The sequence below is a fragment of the Ovis aries genome, chromosome 3 (genome assembly GCF_016772045.2).
Source record: "Ovis aries strain OAR_USU_Benz2616 breed Rambouillet chromosome 3, ARS-UI_Ramb_v3.0, whole genome shotgun sequence".
In the NCBI taxonomy this organism is placed as follows: Eukaryota; Metazoa; Chordata; class Mammalia; order Artiodactyla; family Bovidae; genus Ovis; species Ovis aries.
The window spans coordinates 134,578,202-134,595,449 of record NC_056056.1 but is presented as its reverse complement, the minus strand read 5'-3'; the positions used below and the strand labels follow the sequence as shown (position 1 = coordinate 134,595,449).

The 17,248-nt window shown below is 42.1% G+C and overlaps 1 protein-coding gene across 3 annotated transcripts in view; it reads left to right on the top strand.

Annotated features, from left to right (window-relative positions):
- Positions 1-17,248, top strand: part of SCN8A (sodium voltage-gated channel alpha subunit 8) — a 200,094-nt gene that overhangs the window by 107,084 nt on the left and 75,762 nt on the right. For all 3 annotated transcript variants that reach the window (XM_027967303.2, XM_060412555.1, XM_027967305.3), the window contains 5 exons: positions 9,278-9,499; positions 10,999-11,062; positions 12,143-12,284; positions 13,622-13,828; positions 15,075-15,368. In XM_027967303.2, the coding sequence (XP_027823104.1) occupies positions 9,278-9,499; positions 10,999-11,062; positions 12,143-12,284; positions 13,622-13,828; positions 15,075-15,368 (929 nt within the window). The remainder of the gene's footprint in view (positions 1-9,277; positions 9,500-10,998; positions 11,063-12,142; positions 12,285-13,621; positions 13,829-15,074; positions 15,369-17,248) is intronic.

The following is a 17,248-nucleotide window of genomic DNA, read 5'->3' as shown; positions in this document are numbered from 1 at the left end:
CCTTGCATTTCGCATGCTTTTCCCAGGAGATGTTCTCTGGAATGGCTCTTTGGTCCTTAAGCCAAAGTTGCTCTGACAGTGCTTGCCAGGCATGCAACCCCCATTCCATCCATGCTCTGAAAAAGCACGTGCTTAAGAGTCACTTGGATCTTAAGATACCTGAAAAAATTGTCACGGAGCTAGCTGTCTGTTTGAATATGAATCATTTGGTTCCTGGCCTCGTGGAATTACAGTAATTTTAACATTCACCATCATTCCATTGCTTGTGATTTCTAGGCTTCCTGTCGCATGGTTTGCTGATGGGATGTTATTTGAAGAATTGCACTTGTACTGTTACTGTGTTAATGGAATTATTTAATCACAGAGGAGCCCTTACCCCATTGACTAGTCCGGTGTTCCAGACAAATTTAAGAGCCTTGGTGTTAGTGACCTGAACTTTAATAATCACTGTATATCACATACTGTTACTGTCTAATTCACTAGAATAAGAACCAGTAGATATCTATTACATATATATTCAGAGACCATTCTCAGACATAAATCCCAGTGAAAGCTTATTTGGGTGCCATTAAAAAAAAAGTCAAAGGTAAGATAAGATACATCTAAGCACATGGTCAAACAAAAATGTACAGAAACTTTACAAGGAAAAAAAAAGTAATCGGGCTAGTTGAGAGGTAGTTGATTGACAGTCTTTACATTTTTTGCCTCTTTCTTGATTCTGATTGAGAATGGTTCTTAACCTTTTGAAGGTTTTGTATCGTTTTGAGAACCAGGTGAAATTTCACAGGCACCGCCATCCCAGCAAAGCCCATTGATGGGCCCCCCCAAGGTTGAGATCTATTAATTTAATTCAAATCCTTGCTGCCCAGTAATAACTGTTTTTCAGAAGACCAGTCTTGAAATCTGGAAGGAAAGATATGTTAGTTAGGAGACTAGCTAACATGGCAGAAACATGGCAGAAGTCTAGACTGTGTTGTCACTGGCTGGACTTCGGTTGTATTCGGGAGTTTTTAGGGAAGGAAGACTCCCAAGAGGCCAGGCTTTCCACTGCAGTTTCATGGAAACAAACATGAAGAACAGAGGCATCCTATTCCAGGCATCGCGTGGCTCTTCTGTGGCTGCACCAAAAATATTCCTGTTTTCTCCTTTTCAACATTGTCTAGATAGCAAATGCAGAGAGAGGGAAGTACAGAGGTAGAATTCTGCCGACTGAAAACCTCAGGGAGGTAAATCTCAGTTTCTCCATTTACAAACTTGGGCCATCAGGTGGGCCCATAAATTACGGCCCTGTTGAGAATGAATTACTTTAGTTTTAGCAATGGTAGCTTACTTCTTATCAACCAGAGGCTAGATGTCAGTGGAGTATATTCTTTTTTTTTTTTTAACATTTTTTTTTCATATGAACCATCTTCAAGGTCTTTATTGTGTTTGTTACAATGTTGCCTCTGTTTTATGGGTTGATTTTTTTGGCAGCCAGGCATGTATGATCTTAGCTCCTTGACCAGGGGTCGAACTCACACCCCACACACGGGAAGGCAAAGTCCCAACCACTGGATCATCAGGGAAGTCCCCTAGAGTATATTCTTATTGGCAAAAAACTATAACCGAGACTTATCAAAGTTTAGTTCTTAACCATTTTATTAATAAATCCATTTAACAGAAAATCCAGCTCCGTCTCTAGGCACCTTTATGAAGCTTGTTGATGGCAGCCTAACCTTTAAGCAGTCCTTGTCTTTTTTTTTTCCTGTTTGTAAGACATCTATGCCACCAAGTCTTCACTGTCATTTCCTTTGGTCTCTTTCCTCCTCTGGCCTCTTTTAAATATGATGCCGAGTTTTCTGCTCACTTCCCCCAGTGTACTCCGCAAGGCATCTGTCCCTTTATGTTCTTGTGATCTCAAAACTTCTCTTCCAGAACTAAATTGGAAAGCTGTGCTCTCCTCACTAACTAGGGCAGCAGATGCTATCTCTGCTCCAGCTCTTAGCCTCTGTCTCTGCTGTATGATTAACTTCTGACCACAGCATTTCTGCAAGATAACTCTGACTGATGTCACGTTATTATCCTTAATGTTCTAGTTTTATAGGTATATATTAATGTCTAGTTTTACACTCTGTATTATAAATATATATCTATAAACACAGTGCCTGGCCTGTAATAGCCCTCTCTAAATGATTTTAGCAATAGCAATTAAAAAAGAAGAAACCTACACCCAAAGAAAGAGTTTGTGTGAAGATTTAGATACCAACTTCACAGTTTAAAATAAATTATTGGATTCCTATTTCTAGAAGCACCTCCTAGTTGAGCTGGCTTTGGGAGGTTTTTGACAATAACTTTAAGGGATAATAAAGTCAATGATATTGTCAGTTCTTAAAGTGTGACTTTTTATCCCAAGTTCTTTTACTCTTGATTCTACTTGTGGAGAGCGTTGCCCCGTGCCTACCTGCCTGTTACCAGGTCTCCTTCCGCGGTGGGAATACCAGTCTGAGTCAGTGGACCTGAGCCATCTCTTGATTGGAAATCTGAGTCATTTTGACTCTGCTGTCACAGAGCGGGGCCATAGCTCCCTCTGAATAAAAGCCACTGCTTTGCGTACCAAGTTTTCTCATAGGCCACTTCAGCGGAATTGCTACTTTCTTTGCCTTCTCCTGCTCCCACTTTGACTGTATGTAGGCTTTTGCCGAAGCTGCCAAAAACAGAAGGGTGATCTACCGCAGAACTGACAGGGGCCTGTAAGATCTCGCGTTCTCAACTCCCTTTCTGAGCGTTTTCCCCTGCTAGAGCACTTACCCTGCTCACCTGGGCTGATGTTGGTAGATGGTCTGGGTGTGTCACGGCAGCCAGGACTTCCTGAAGATTGGAGAGTCCAGCCTTTTATACAGGATGCTTCAGTGCAGACCCTTCTTGTGGCTTAGAAAAGAGTAAACTCGCATTCTGACCCTCTTTATTTGCTAACTCAAGACTTGGATACCTATCATTCATGATTTCCCTTTGCTTCAGAGGACTCGACTTGAAGAACGGTGCCACGCAAACTGTGCTAAAGGGATCAGTTACAGGAAAAGACACTTTAAATTTTTCTTTTGGTCTGGAACTTGCCAGATTCAACTTGACATTGAAGTATTCTGTATAGAAAGCTGTATGTCTTAAACCTTTGTTTTTACTTTGTATGTATCTGGGTACAAAAAGGAACTTCTGAGTGACTGTCAGAAGTTTCATCCTCTGCGTGCTTTGGCCACATGCCACAGGACTGACGTGCTCCCAAGATAGGGTGGACATCTTAAAGCAGGTGTCTCAGAGTTTCCTTAGAGAATAGCACTTACTGGCGTAAATAAAACTGGTTGGGAGGGCCTCGCTGTTGGTCCATTTTCATTTCCATCATCATTGAAATGGCTTCTGAAAGCGCTCCTTCTGTTCGCCATTTTGCTCTCTTTAGAGCTATAATTTCTAGATTATTTTTCTCTTGGGTTTGATATTTCTCTGCTTTCATTTCTTTTACCTTCTCTGTCTCTTTACCTGTGGTATCAGATACAAAGCAGGGGAAATGAGAGGTCCTTCTCCCTCCCACCCCAGTATTCGCAAAGAAAGCATTTTTAAAAAATGTCCCCATTATGAATGTAGCAATTTCTACTGCATAGTGAAGGGGGATAGAATGCATTTTAAGACTGCATTGGGACTCGTTGTTTCTTTTAAAATACTCTGGTTATCAACCCAGTAGCTTTTGTATTTCTCCTTTTTCCGCGTTGTTTCTCCGGGTAGACAGCTGAAGTGTACCGCCATCATCCTGAGCGGAACACCGAGGGCTCATGGCATCTCCCTGCCCCGCCACTGGGAGCTGGTTTCATTGTGGTCAGACTGTGTGATATGAATCTATCTGGTCTTGAGTAAAGAAATCTAGGGCCCCCAAGTCTCTCGCACGTTACTCTTGATCTAAAGAACCTCTAATAGCTATCATTGGGAGGACAGAATCTGCAGCAGAGAAGGTGACTGGGCGCAACTGTACCCCAGGACTTGTCTGGACGAGCCAGACTGTGGGACTGAGGAGCCATTCCTTCACTATTGTGAGGGCTGCGTGCTAACGGCTGTTGAGGCCTATTCCGATGTTCATTTTGTAGGAGGAATAGCTCATGTGGCTTCAAACCCGTAAGATTTCTCAACCTGAGTCACAAACCAGGAGAGATAAATTGACTATTTATAATCTGGCATCAGCCTGGTGGAAAATCTTGATCCCAGTATGCACAGCTGATTTCTCTGGATTCGGCACGTCAGCAGGCTTTGTTCATTTATTCAAGGGACCGCTGGGCATCAGGAAATGAGACAGGAGTTTCAGAGGTGCCTTTGGACATAGGGTGGAATAAAATTCTGTGGTAGCAGCTTCCCTTGCTTCTCAGAGTTCTTTAAGTGTCCCACTTCCTGTCTGGTAGCTGACCTTTCTGTACATTAGGTCCAGCTGCCTTTCCTTGTTCTATAGTAAATATATTAACTGTTTCTGCTCAGACACATCCCAGTGCTAGTTAATGTTAGCCTTTTCCAAGAGTTCTCACTGTCCAGCTTGCCCCCTGTGGCTTCTGTTGCACACTCTGTTGTGTAGGAGTCACATGAAGGAGCATTCTGCCCTGTTTTGGATAGTCGGTTTTCTTGCTTGCTCTGGTATGTGGTATTGTGAACCAGCAGAGGAAGTAGACAGCTTATCCTTAAAGCCAGAGCAGTGGTATTCTCCAGTCATGCATGCATCGGGTCAAGAATTCTGCCAGCAACTTCTTACCTTTTGTGGCCTGTGTTGCTGGTTGCAGGGGGAGCACTTTTGCTTGGCTGCATTAACTAGTATGTGGCAGCCACTGCTAGCCAGACTATGAAGGTTAAGCTTAAGAAAAGCATTGAGGGCATCATCTCCTTAAATTGGCCTTGATGTCTGCAGATATGGTCATTTGCAGTTATCAACTCTTATGGAAGGAAGACGAGTCTTGGCTGATGCCTGAGTGAATGCAGTGACTGTTTACATTGAATGTTGCTGAGTCATTGTGTGCTTACCTTCACTACAGACATCAGGCTGATCACCTTTCTTCTTCCTCTGCCTCCCTCTGATTTTCTCCTAACAATCTGGATGAGAATCTTAGAGAATAAACTTTTTGGATGGCCATTCTGTTATTTAGTGATCAGTTTTGTTTAAGTAAGATTTGTTCCTTTGTGGCCCTATGAATACCATTTCCAACTTAAGCTTTTATTTTAAACTTCTTGAAAGCTGAAAGAACTTCGCCAAGTTGTTGATCAGACCTCAAAGCAGAACACTTGAAAAATATTTTTTAGCCTTCTGGACTCATGTTTACAGATTTCGTCAGCAGTGGCCTCTGGTTTATGGAGAACAGATGTTGAACCAGCTGATTGTGAGTGTTCAGGTCCATCCCCAGAAAAACAAGGAGTTCCATGTAGGGTTGGTGTTTTAGTTGAACATCTCTGGTTGAAAGTAGAAAGATACAAGCATCCTTCAAGGACATCCTTCATGGAATGTTTGGGGGCTTCTGGAAGCCAGTGAAACCAGAACACAGAGCCAGCAAGCCCCAGACACCAAGGACTACCTTGTCTTCATATTTCTCTTCTCCTTGCATCTGTTTCCTTTTTCTGTGTCTAGGCATACTGCCTTTACTTCTCAGACATATCCTAATATAACGATAGAATATGGCTACCACCTAGCTCCCATATTTATTTATTATCATTCCCACCACTTGAAAGGCTACTGGACTCTCTCTTGCCCCATTCCAAATTCCTGGAATTCAGGATCTAGATTTAGGTCAGATGTCCACCCTGACATCTAACTACTAAGAGAAGGTCACTTCCTGCAAACAAAGCTGCTGGGAGCCTGGCCTTATGGAATAGAAGATGATTTGAGCTCACTGCCTGGAATTTCCTATTGTATGGGGCTTGGAACTGTCCAGAAATTTCCCAGCCAAGGAAAATCAGATTAGACTTATGCTCAAATTATATGTTTTTAAAAGTGAATTAATGTCACAGATGCATTGGTTTGACTGTTTTAAAGTTTTATCCTCTTGTTACTGATACAGATGACAGCTAACAACTCAGTTCATGAAAATAGAAGTAAAAAGTGGCTTGAAACTGTCATCAAATGTTTAGATAGGTGATTGAGCCATTCAAGAGAGATTGCTGTATGAGCTCTTCATAAAGAAGGCAAGAATAGAAACTTTACAGCCATTCTTCAGTGACCTATTAACTACTCATTTTTTTATTATTTTTTATTGATGTAGAGTTGAATTACAATGTTGTGTTAATTACTGATGTAAAGCAAAAGTGACTCAGGTATACATATATATATACATTCTTTTTATGTTCTTTTCCATTCCGATTTGTCAACTACTCTTTAAAAAAAAAATCACTCTTTTTGAAAACATAACTGTGTCATTTTAAGGACCTAAAATTGAGTTATTGACCCAATATACACCTGCTTCAACTCAACCAAATGTAGCGAAGGACTTCTCTGTTCCTTAGCAACTTACTGAAATAAGTTCCATAACACGGGGACAATTTTTCCTTCTCTATAGCTGCCTCTTATTTATACCACCAAAACCTTCTTAACTAACTGCATGATAGTGATACACAGTTTCCCAGAACTTTAGGAATAAAAGATTGAAACTCCAACCACTTCAAATCGCAAACAAATATCTCTACCCTACTTTTAAAGGCTTTTAGCTCCTCCACTGCCCACTGCCAGGTGGTCTTATGTTTATCCATGTCCGGTGTATGAGAAAATGAGACTGGGAGGTGACCTTAAGTTTGTTCCGAAACACAGTGCATCTTAAATAGAGGCTGAGCCAGGACCAGAATTCCTGCTTTCTGATTCCTGCCTTGTGCTCTTTCTGCTCAGTCCTGTGAGCAGAAGGAATCAGGCTTGAAATGCGTTATGTGCTGGAGCCCAGGCAAGCTCTTCCTGATCCCTTTGGTGGCCACAGCCTCCAGGAAAGGCCCATTCTGTGAGAAAGCACAGGCCTTTGCACACTGTCAGCTCTCTACAGTCTAACTCTTGGCTCTTTTTACTTTAATTTCTCTTCCGTGTCTTTTAGGATATCTGTGTAAGAGAAAAGAAAATTTCATATTCATTTACTCTTCCAACAAAGAACTTAAAAATAGTTGTATGGCCAAGACCACCACAACATTGTAAAGCGATTATCCTCCAGTTAAATACACACACACGCGTAGTAAGTGCCTGCTTTGTGCCAGGTCTTGTGCTAAGCACAGCATCCATTACCAATCTCAGGCTTAACTTTGACAATTCTAGGTGGTTACTTGCAAAATACAGCAAAAGAAGAGTCATGTCCGCACCTCCCATTAGATGACCATCATACAAGGTTAGCCAGTCAGTGATATTATCCCAGTCATATCTCTTGGAGGAGGGCAACATATGAATAACAGTGACAGCTAACAAGATATAAGTACCTGGGGGCATACTTGGGATTTAATATTCATTACCTTATTCAAACCTCACAACAAGCCAACGAGATTGGTACTGTCAATACCTTTTTACAGATAGGTAAACTGAGGTTCAAACAAAAGTGGTTAACATTTGAGTTATTGACTCTGTGCCAGGTACTGTGCTAAGGGTTTATATTAGTCACGCTTAATTAAGCCTCACAACAGCCCTATGATACTTCACTATAAGTATCCCCATTTTAGGGATGAAAACACAGATCCCAAAAGGTTAGGTATATTGCTCAGGCCACACAAGTAAGTGGTATAATTTGATTAAGATTAGTAATTATCTACCCAGACTCATACTTTAGAGCCAGGATTAGGATTTCTGTAGAATTTCACTGGATATTCTTGCTTTCAGAAGTAACTTAGGGAAAGCCCCCTCTTGAGATCTGTGCGTCAAGGCTCTGTGTCTGCCTCTGTCTGTCCTGGTGTTTCAGCACCCGGGAGTCCTCAGTGCTCCCCTTGGCCACGTCTTACAGGTCGCTGGTGTGTGGACATGCCCAGGAGAGCCACGTGTAGACTCAGTCTCGATCCAAACGTCATGAACCCACAACTGTACTTTGCTTTGTCTCCTGTCACTGATCTCTCCCGTGCAGTTAAGAAATCTGCCTGCAGATTTACATTTGAAACAGTGGCTTGCCTTTAAGCTGCCAATTCGAGTGGGTTATATGTTTGTTTTTTTTAATCTAGGACAGAAAAAAGGTCAGTTATAGGGAACAGGACATATATGTGATGCAGAAAACGTGTAATTTTTAGTGAAAAGACAAACCACAAATACTGAATTGATAATAATTAACCTTTTCAATAGGAGAAGGCAATGGCACCCCACTCCAGGACTCTTGCCTTAAAATCCTATGGATGGAGGAGCCTAGTGGGCTGCAGGCCATGGGGTCACTAGAGTCAGGCACGACTGAGCACCTTCACTTTCACTTTTCAATTTCATGCATTGGAGAAGGAAATGGCAACCCACTCCAGTGTTCTTGCCTGGAGAATCCCAGGGACGGCGGAGCCTGGTGGGCTGCCGTCTATGGGGTCACACAGAGTCGGACACGACTGAAGCGACTTAGCAGCAGCAGCAACCTTTTCAATACATTGGCATTTCCAGAGCTCTTGGGAAACTTTATTGTACCTTCTCACTTATTGTTGGCTTTGAAACCTCCCCGTAGTTCTCTTTCCAACCTGGACGCCGCCTCTATTCCTGATTTTCCATTTGTTGGTTCAGCTAATATTTTCTGAGTGCCTGCTGTGGGCTAAGCCATACAGATACAGCTGTGAACAAGACAGACCTAATTAATTATGCCCATGATAAGTGCCACAGAGGAAACTAACAGGCGCTATTAAAATAGTAATAGTAGGGGAGGGAGAAGAGTTGAGACGTCCGAGAAGCCTTTCTGGGGGAGTTGCTGTTTGGCTGAGAGTGAAGGATGAGTAGGATACAGGCAGGAGGGACAAGAGAATGGAGGAAGCATTCCAGGCAAAGAGAGCAGCAATTGTGGAGACACCTGGGCAAGTAAGAGCTTGACTCATCTGAGTCAGAGACAAGAAAGTACTTCCAGGAAGAAGAGAGCCACATACTGGAGAAGGGACTTTCTTTTCCAGAAGTATTGGCTTAAAAATGGATGCCCCTGGGAAAAGTGATAATATTGCTGACCCATTGTTATTCCCGTGGTATAAAAGATGAAGTGGCCATGTGTCAAGGGTGGTGCTGGGGGGAGGAGTGGGAACCAGGGCTGAGGGGGAGGCTGGGGGAGGTGGGGAGGGCTGTGGGGCGACTCTCACTCTGGGGGTTCTCTCCCCTCAGGCCTGAAGACCATCGTGGGCGCCCTGATTCAGTCCGTGAAGAAGCTGTCAGACGTGATGATCCTGACAGTGTTTTGCCTGAGCGTCTTTGCCTTGATCGGACTGCAGCTCTTCATGGGGAACCTGCGCAACAAGTGTGTGGTGTGGCCCATCAACTTCAACGAGAGCTATCTCGAAAACGGCACCAAGGGCTTTGACTGGGAAGAGTACATCAACAATAAAAGTAGGTAGCCCTTTCTCTGCAAGAGTGGGGAGAACGTCCGTCTCCAGTGCGAATGATGGAGCCACCCCTGGGCTGTACAAAAGTGCCTGAGCCAGAAAGAAAGGCCAGGACTGCTGGGAGGAGCTTTGTGAACCTTCTCCCATTCCTTGAGGTCACATTATCTTCAGAAGCTTGCAGATATCAGCCCTCCTACCCCTTCTCTCTTTTCTCTCCCTTTGAAAGGATAAGTGAAACTTTATATTTTGCTCACATGTACCCCTAAACTTTTGCTTTGGAAAATCGAGCTTAGAAACTTGATGAAAAATCCTTTTTTTCCCCTGAGATATTTAAACATTTAGAGTATATTTGGGCTTCCCTGGTAGCTCAGATGGTAAAGAATCCACCTACAATGCAGGAGACCTGGGATTGATCCCAGGGTTGGAAAGATCCCCTGGAGAAGGGAAAGGCTACCCACTCCAATATTCTTGCCTGGAGAATTCCATGGACAGAGGAGCCTAATGGTGTACAGTCCATAGGGTCACAAAGAGTAGGACAAGACCGAGCAACGTTCACTTTCACTGTTCACTTAGGTTTCTTAATATTACTAAGACCTTAGCAATCAGTCTGGTCTAGGGGAGTAATCTCCAAAAAATAACTGTTTAATCCCATCACAGTTGAGGAGTTTTAACAAGTTCATTTCAGGAACCAGAGCATTTGGGTGTTACTCTTAGGAATATTTGGTGTAGTAGTGTACATGTGTGCAAAGTCGCTTCAGTCACGTCCGACTCTTTGTGACCCTATAGGCTGTAGCCCACTAGGCTCCTCTGTCCATGGGATTCTCCGGGCAAGAGTAATGGAGTGGATTGCCACACCCTCCCCAAGGGGATCTTCCTGATCTTTCTGACGGAACCCACGTCTCTTAAAGATGCATTGGCAGAGGGGTTCGTTACCACTAGCGCCACCTGTACTTGTATGAAACTAGGGAGGAAAGTTAGCAGTATCCCTCTTAGTCACTCTTGAGGAAATCAAGGCAGGTAAGTATCCACAAGAAAGTGTTCAAAGGGGATTTCAGGGACACAAACAGGAAAGGGAAACGTCTTCTACTTTAAAATAAGACATGGTTACTAGTGATCAGTTTATCTTTGGTAAAGAGAAGTTATAAGGATAGCAGGGTAGAGTTGTATAAAGGGGTAAAGGACTCAGAAACCTCTCTTCTAGACCCTTTGATTCGAGTACTAGAACATGGCAGATAGGTCTGAAGTATTAATACAAGTAGAAATCGGGTGTCTGAAAAGAACCTTGCATTAAAGCCCACGTGGCAGCACTTTTCATTGTTAACTATATATTGGAAAATAGTTAATGGGAAGGAATTCTTATCAGGTTTCACTGCTGTCAGAAAAGATTTATATGAGCTAAAATCAATAACTATTTCTGCTGGGCTAGTTAGGAACAGTGTAACCTTATTCTCTCATTCACTTAAATCTGCCTTATTCATTTCCTGCCTCTTCAAACTTTTCTAGCAAATTTCTACATAGTTCCTGGTATGCTGGAACCTTTGCTCTGTGGGAACAGTTCTGATGCTGGGTAAGCAGCTCACTTAATTTTATTCTCCTCCCCCCAAAAATACTGTGTCGCACAAAAATGAACAATATTTTCACTTTCTTTGTGCTTGTGTAGTGGGTCCAGTAAATTGGTTGACTCAGATTTTCTGTTTTATATCCATCCAAAGTTGACATTTCACTAGTAGGTGAAGGGGGCTATTAGTCTTAAACCACAATCAAAGATAAAAGGCCAAGGATAGGATCTGTAGCACCAGATATCTTGCCTGTCTCTTGTAGACTCCTCTCATTTTGTCTTAATACAAAAAGTTATCGAGTAAGGGCACTGTTTTCATGATAGGTTAGCACCCAAGGGTGACCGCAAATATGCCAGGCCTGACAGAATGTGGGAGGGAAAAGAGTTGCAATGTATTATCTCCTCCCCCCACCCCGCTTTTTTTTCATTGTGGCAAAATATACATAACATAAAATTTGGTCTCTTAACCATTTTTACATATACAGTTCAGTGATATTAACTAGAAGTCCATTTAATTTCTATACTGACGTATTGATAGATACTAGAAATTACATTGGAATAAATATCAGGTGAGTCTTAAAGCAGAAGAACTATTATAACTGAGATCACTGAAATCCTAGTATGATACAGTTTGTCACAGTGAGTGTTAGAATAGAGATGATTAAGAGGGATGTCTAGGCATTTGTCATTTAGGTTAGTAGCTAAGTTAAATTTGGTTGAATTGCACACTGATATGAATCTAGAACAGTGATTCTCAAGTTTTGGCATGCATAAGAGTCATCTGACATGCCCCTTAAAAATGCAAATTCATGGATCCCATATGCAGAGTTTTTATTCCTAGGTCTTGTCTAGGACATAGGTATCCGCATTTTTAAGGTGATTCTGATCCTAGACTGTCCCCAGGACGTCATTTTTTAAAAACTCACCTGGCTACTTCGTTTCCTTCCTCTTCTTTTTTTAAAATTCCTGTTTGTTGGCATAGCCTCTGTAGATGGCTGTTTATTATCTGCAAGGTCATAGAGATGACTTCCAGCTGACGACCGGGTAGGATTACGCTGAAAAGCCCGGTGCTTCCTTCTCTTTCCCCAGGCAATGTCCAGAGGGATACCAATGTATGAAGGCAGGAAGGAACCCCAACTACGGTTACACAAGCTTTGACACGTTCAGCTGGGCCTTCTTGGCATTATTCCGCCTTATGACCCAGGACTACTGGGAAAACTTGTATCAATTAGTAAGTAATACCATGTTTTTCGGTGGTGGAATTTACAGTATGTGGGGTTGGGGACGTTCTGTGTAAGAGACCTTTGGTGAAGACATTATACAGAATCTTTGGGTGGTATTTCTCAGAGTCAGCTGGTTTACAAAATTAAGTGAATTCTCCCAGCTTTTGGCCCAGTTTCTTTAATGCGAATCATGTCTAGCTGTAGATGCTCACAGACTTGAGAGCATTTTGAGATTTATAACACAGTTGTATTTGTTCAAGAACATTGTGACAATTTTTTTTTTTTTAACGGTCACTGCCATTCTGTTGGCCTGCTTTGGTGACTCTGGACAAGTCGTTTAATTTTGCTGGGTATGATGGAGAAGTTAGTCTAGATGACTGCTGAGGGTCTTCCAACTTAGAAATTCTCTAATAATCCATTGTTTTACATTTGACTCACAGCCTTTGATAATGCTAGTTAGTTTGATAGTAAGAATTGTGAACCCCTCAGGCATGAAGGAAACCCTTTAAGTGAACTAACTTTGTTTTTCCAATGAAAGTTTCTTATTTGGAGTTCCTAGAATACTTCTTTTCTGTTGTACAGCCTAGTATTCCCATGAAATATTTGTAACTGATGCTAAGTTCCATGAAATATTTGTGGTTGAGAAGAATAAAAATGAGAACTAAGTGATAATGGGTCCTGTGTATATGCATATAACCTAAAACCCAGTTGTTCTTTGATGTCTGTTTGTTTGGTGCTAGTGAGAGGAATACTCTTAGGATCCTCTTTCCTTTTTCTCCCCTACCCCACCCCCACATCCTTCACATTATATCTCTCTTTAAAAACTCATCCTATTGCAAACGGCTAAGGAAGGATGTCACTCAAGATAGGGACTTCTTATGAGTTGGGCCTGATTCCAAAGATGAGATTTCTGTAAATGCTCTTTGAAGACCAGTATATAAATGACCCGAGGTCTTTGTTTTCATTTCTTCACACTTGTTTTAAAACCAGCTGACAAAGTCAAACATAATTCTAGCTCAGAGCAATTTTTCCTTTTAAAAAAGGAAGCATTTTTCTATGGAAGGAGTGTATTAGGAGTATTTGGAATGGAAGAGGATTTTATTTTATTTTATTTTTTGCCACAGTGAATAGGAGGTACTACTGACATTTCCTGTGAGTCTGGGGTAGGGGAGGCCATTTGGCAGCTGGGGATGCTGAGTGTCTGCAGTACAGAAGTTCTGCACAGGAAAGGCTGGTCCCGTTCCAAATGCAGTACTGCCTCTGCAGAGGAACCTCAGCCCATGAGTTGTTTTCAGCCTGATTCGTCTGATGCAAGCAACTTAAGAAGTGGTTTTTGTCTTTCCAGACCTTACGAGCAGCTGGGAAGACGTACATGATCTTCTTCGTCTTGGTCATCTTTGTGGGTTCTTTCTATCTGGTGAACTTGATCCTGGCTGTGGTGGCCATGGCTTATGAAGAGCAGAATCAGGCAACACTGGAGGAGGCAGAGCAGAAAGAGGCCGAGTTCAAAGCAATGTTAGAGCAGCTTAAGAAGCAACAGGAAGAGGCACAGGTTGGTGATCAACTCTTTGCCATAGTCCTTCCTGCAAGATCGTGGTGACTAAGGCCCCCTCTGATTGCCACTCCAGTTGATCTTTCTAGGCACACTGTCTAACAGAAGTCATTGATCTGATTGAAATAACCCAAATAACAACTGCAGATGGTCAGTCCAATTGATACATTTGTCTTAATGGCCAAATTGTTTGTGAATATGATCTTCTGTTGAATCTCTCAACCGTTCAGTGCACAACTGCTGTGATAGCTGGAGAGAGGAAAAAAAAAGTGACCAGAGCAGTTTATATAATGCATCATGTAAGCATAGGTGTTTTTGTTGGGGGAAACATTAGGATCTCCTCCAGAGATTGTCTGTGTTCATAACGAGTCTTGAAAAGAAGATACAAGTAAAGTATTGAAGTAAAGTTTAAAAAACAAACTTGTGATTCCACTAACACCCTAACATCTTACTTTTTTAGAAAAAATTATGAAAGTATGGTGATATTTATAGGAGACTTGGAAAATACCGAACAAAGTTACATATAGTACCACTGTACATTACAATTATTTTTAAATAGGTAGGATTTTCAGTTAGAGTTTCAATATCAAACTTTCAAAAATTAATAGAACAAACAGATAGGAAAATAGAAAGATACAGTAGACCTGGAAAGCACTATGAACTAATTCAACATAATTAAGGTTTATATAATTTTCACTCAACAGCAGGATGCAAATTCTATTCATGTTCCCATGGACTATATACTGGGAGACATGGGACTGTATCCTGGGTCACAAAACAAAGTGCAAAAACTTCATGGTCTAAAGGTATTGAAATCATACAGAGTCTGTTTTCTTATCACTGATAACACTTTACTTTTTAATTTTTATCCAAATATACATGTATTTTTTACATTGTTGGGGCCATAATATATAGTATTGATTTTCAGAGTTGCCCAAAAAAAGATCATTTGGTATCAAGGTGGCAGCCAAGTTCTTGTCTGAGATACTAAACAGAGAAAGTCCCAAAGCTCTCACCATGAAGTTCCGCTCTGATTATGCAGGGCTGTGTGCCACCATACAAATTTAGCTAGGAAATGGAGATACCAGGCCCCCACCAGTGTCCTCTGACAGACTTGTTTTCCTTCCTCCTTTTCCCCCTGTCTTTGGGAAAGGAAGGAAGTGATCTCCACCACTTGCTTAGCTTTGTGTGGCTCTAGTTAATTGCTTCCGATCTGGTCTGTTGCTGTGAAATTTCACTTTCCTAGGCGGCGGCGATGGCCACTTCAGCAGGAACTGTCTCAGAAGATGCCATAGAGGAAGAAGGTGAAGAAGGGGCAGGCTCTCCCCGGAGCTCATCTGAAATCTCTAAACTGAGTTCCAAGAGTGCCAAAGAGAGACGGAACCGGAGAAAGAAGAGGAAACAAAAGGAGCTCTCTGAAGGAGAGGAGAAAGGGGATCCTGAGAAGGTGTTCAAGTCAGAATCAGAAGATGGTCTGAGGAGGAAGGGCTTTCGGCTCCCAGACAACAGAATAGGGAGGAAGTTTTCCATCATGAATCAGGTAAAGTGTTGGTGCTGGGTCACAGAAGCCTAAGAAATTCCAGGTTTCCTAATCTTACTTGATTCTCATATTCCCCTTTGGGTTTACATTTTCCAGTCCCATCCCTGCATCCTCAGGCCACCTCCCCACTCCACTTTGTTTTCCTCTAGGAAGAAGTGCTGCTTGCGTATAAAGGTGCCTTCTCTGCTCTAAATCTCACCCAGGACAACCTGGTCACCTTTGGCAAACTTAACTGCAGCAGGAACATCTGTGCCACTCCAGCAGGCCTTGTATTCTAAACCATACCTATGGGACCTAATGCCTGATGATCTGAGGTGGAGCTGATGTAATAACAATAGAAATAAAGTACACAATAAATGTAAAATGCTTGAATCATCCTAAAACCCACCCCTACCCCGATCTGTGGAAAATTGTCTTGCATGAAACTGGTCCCTGGTACCAAAAAGGTTGGAGACCACTGCTCTAAAACATCATGAAGAACTTTTCTTAGCATCTGAACTTCAGAATTTAGATCAAATACCTTGTTTAAGAGTTGTATGTAATTTTAGGTAAAAAAAAAAAAAACCCTCATGAAACTCTTTAGGTCACCTTATTTGAGTGTGGCAAGTTCTGATAATTAATTATTCTAGATTTGTAATGTCATGCTGATACATTAGCCTATGGTAGATTAAAAGCCTCTAATTTTACCTAACTTTGTTAAATTGGGCAGTTAAGAGAGAGAGAAGGGAGAGGACTTATGGATAATTGTTGAGCATTGTATTACTGTGCATTTCATGATATGATAGATATTTTTGGACTTCAGAGAACACCACCAAAATCCAATTCTTAAGCTACTTAATGCCCCCTTTTAAAGAAAGTTTGTAAGGTGTAGGATAGATTGCAGTTCCTGATTATGGCAGTACAGCCAGAGTCTTGTCTTGTTTCTCTAGAGATGATTCATGGTGCCTGTCCCTTACCTCCCTCACCCCCGGGTTCCGTCCTTTCCCAGTCCAGTTCGTTTTATCACAGCAAAATCTCTCATGTCCACCCTCTTCTTGTTCCTATTAATGCTACTTTAGTTCAGACTTCATATTACTTTGTTGTACTGCACTTATCCAGTACAGCTTCGTTCCCTCTGGTATATCTCTCTTTCTCTCTCTCATGTTTTATATATTGTCAGCCAATCACTTCCTAAAACATATCTCTGGTTATTCATTACCAAGCATTTATAGAGTACCTACCATGTGTCAAGGATTGTGCTAGGTCCTAGCGATTGAAAGGTGGTTAGAACACCATGTCTGCCCTAGGGAGCTTACAGTACAGTGGGGTAGCCAGATACACCAAAAAAATTATTTTTGTAATTAGTGTAATAGCACTGATGGTATTGTTCCATAGTTGAAATACACAGACGTGTTTTAGAAGGCACAGATCTATCCCAGCCTGGAGCTTCAGCAAAGATTTTCTGGGGAAGGTCAATAAAGGATAAATAGGAGTTAGTCGGGTAATGAGCGTGTGTGTTGGTGAGGGAGCAGGAGGACAGAAGAAAGAACATTCCAGGTTTGGAAGAAAAGTGTGTTCCAGTTTGGACATCCCAAATATGAATTATTTGTTGGGAAACCAGTTTAGACACATGGATAGTCAAATGATAGCTCAGGGAAGAGGTCCTGAGCTAAGAGATAGTGGCTGAAACCGAGAGACTGGCTGAGACGACTTGGAGAGATTGTGTCAGGGGAAGGGACAGTGACATGCAATACGACACTGGTGTTCATGGGCTTCGGAGATGGACCTCATAGAGGAAAACAGGTGACTGTTGGTCATGAGGGCTGCTAAGAGAACCGAGAGAGCAGTGAGGACAGGCGAGCACAAGGGTAGGAGAGGGAGGGGAGCGATCAGTGGGTTGA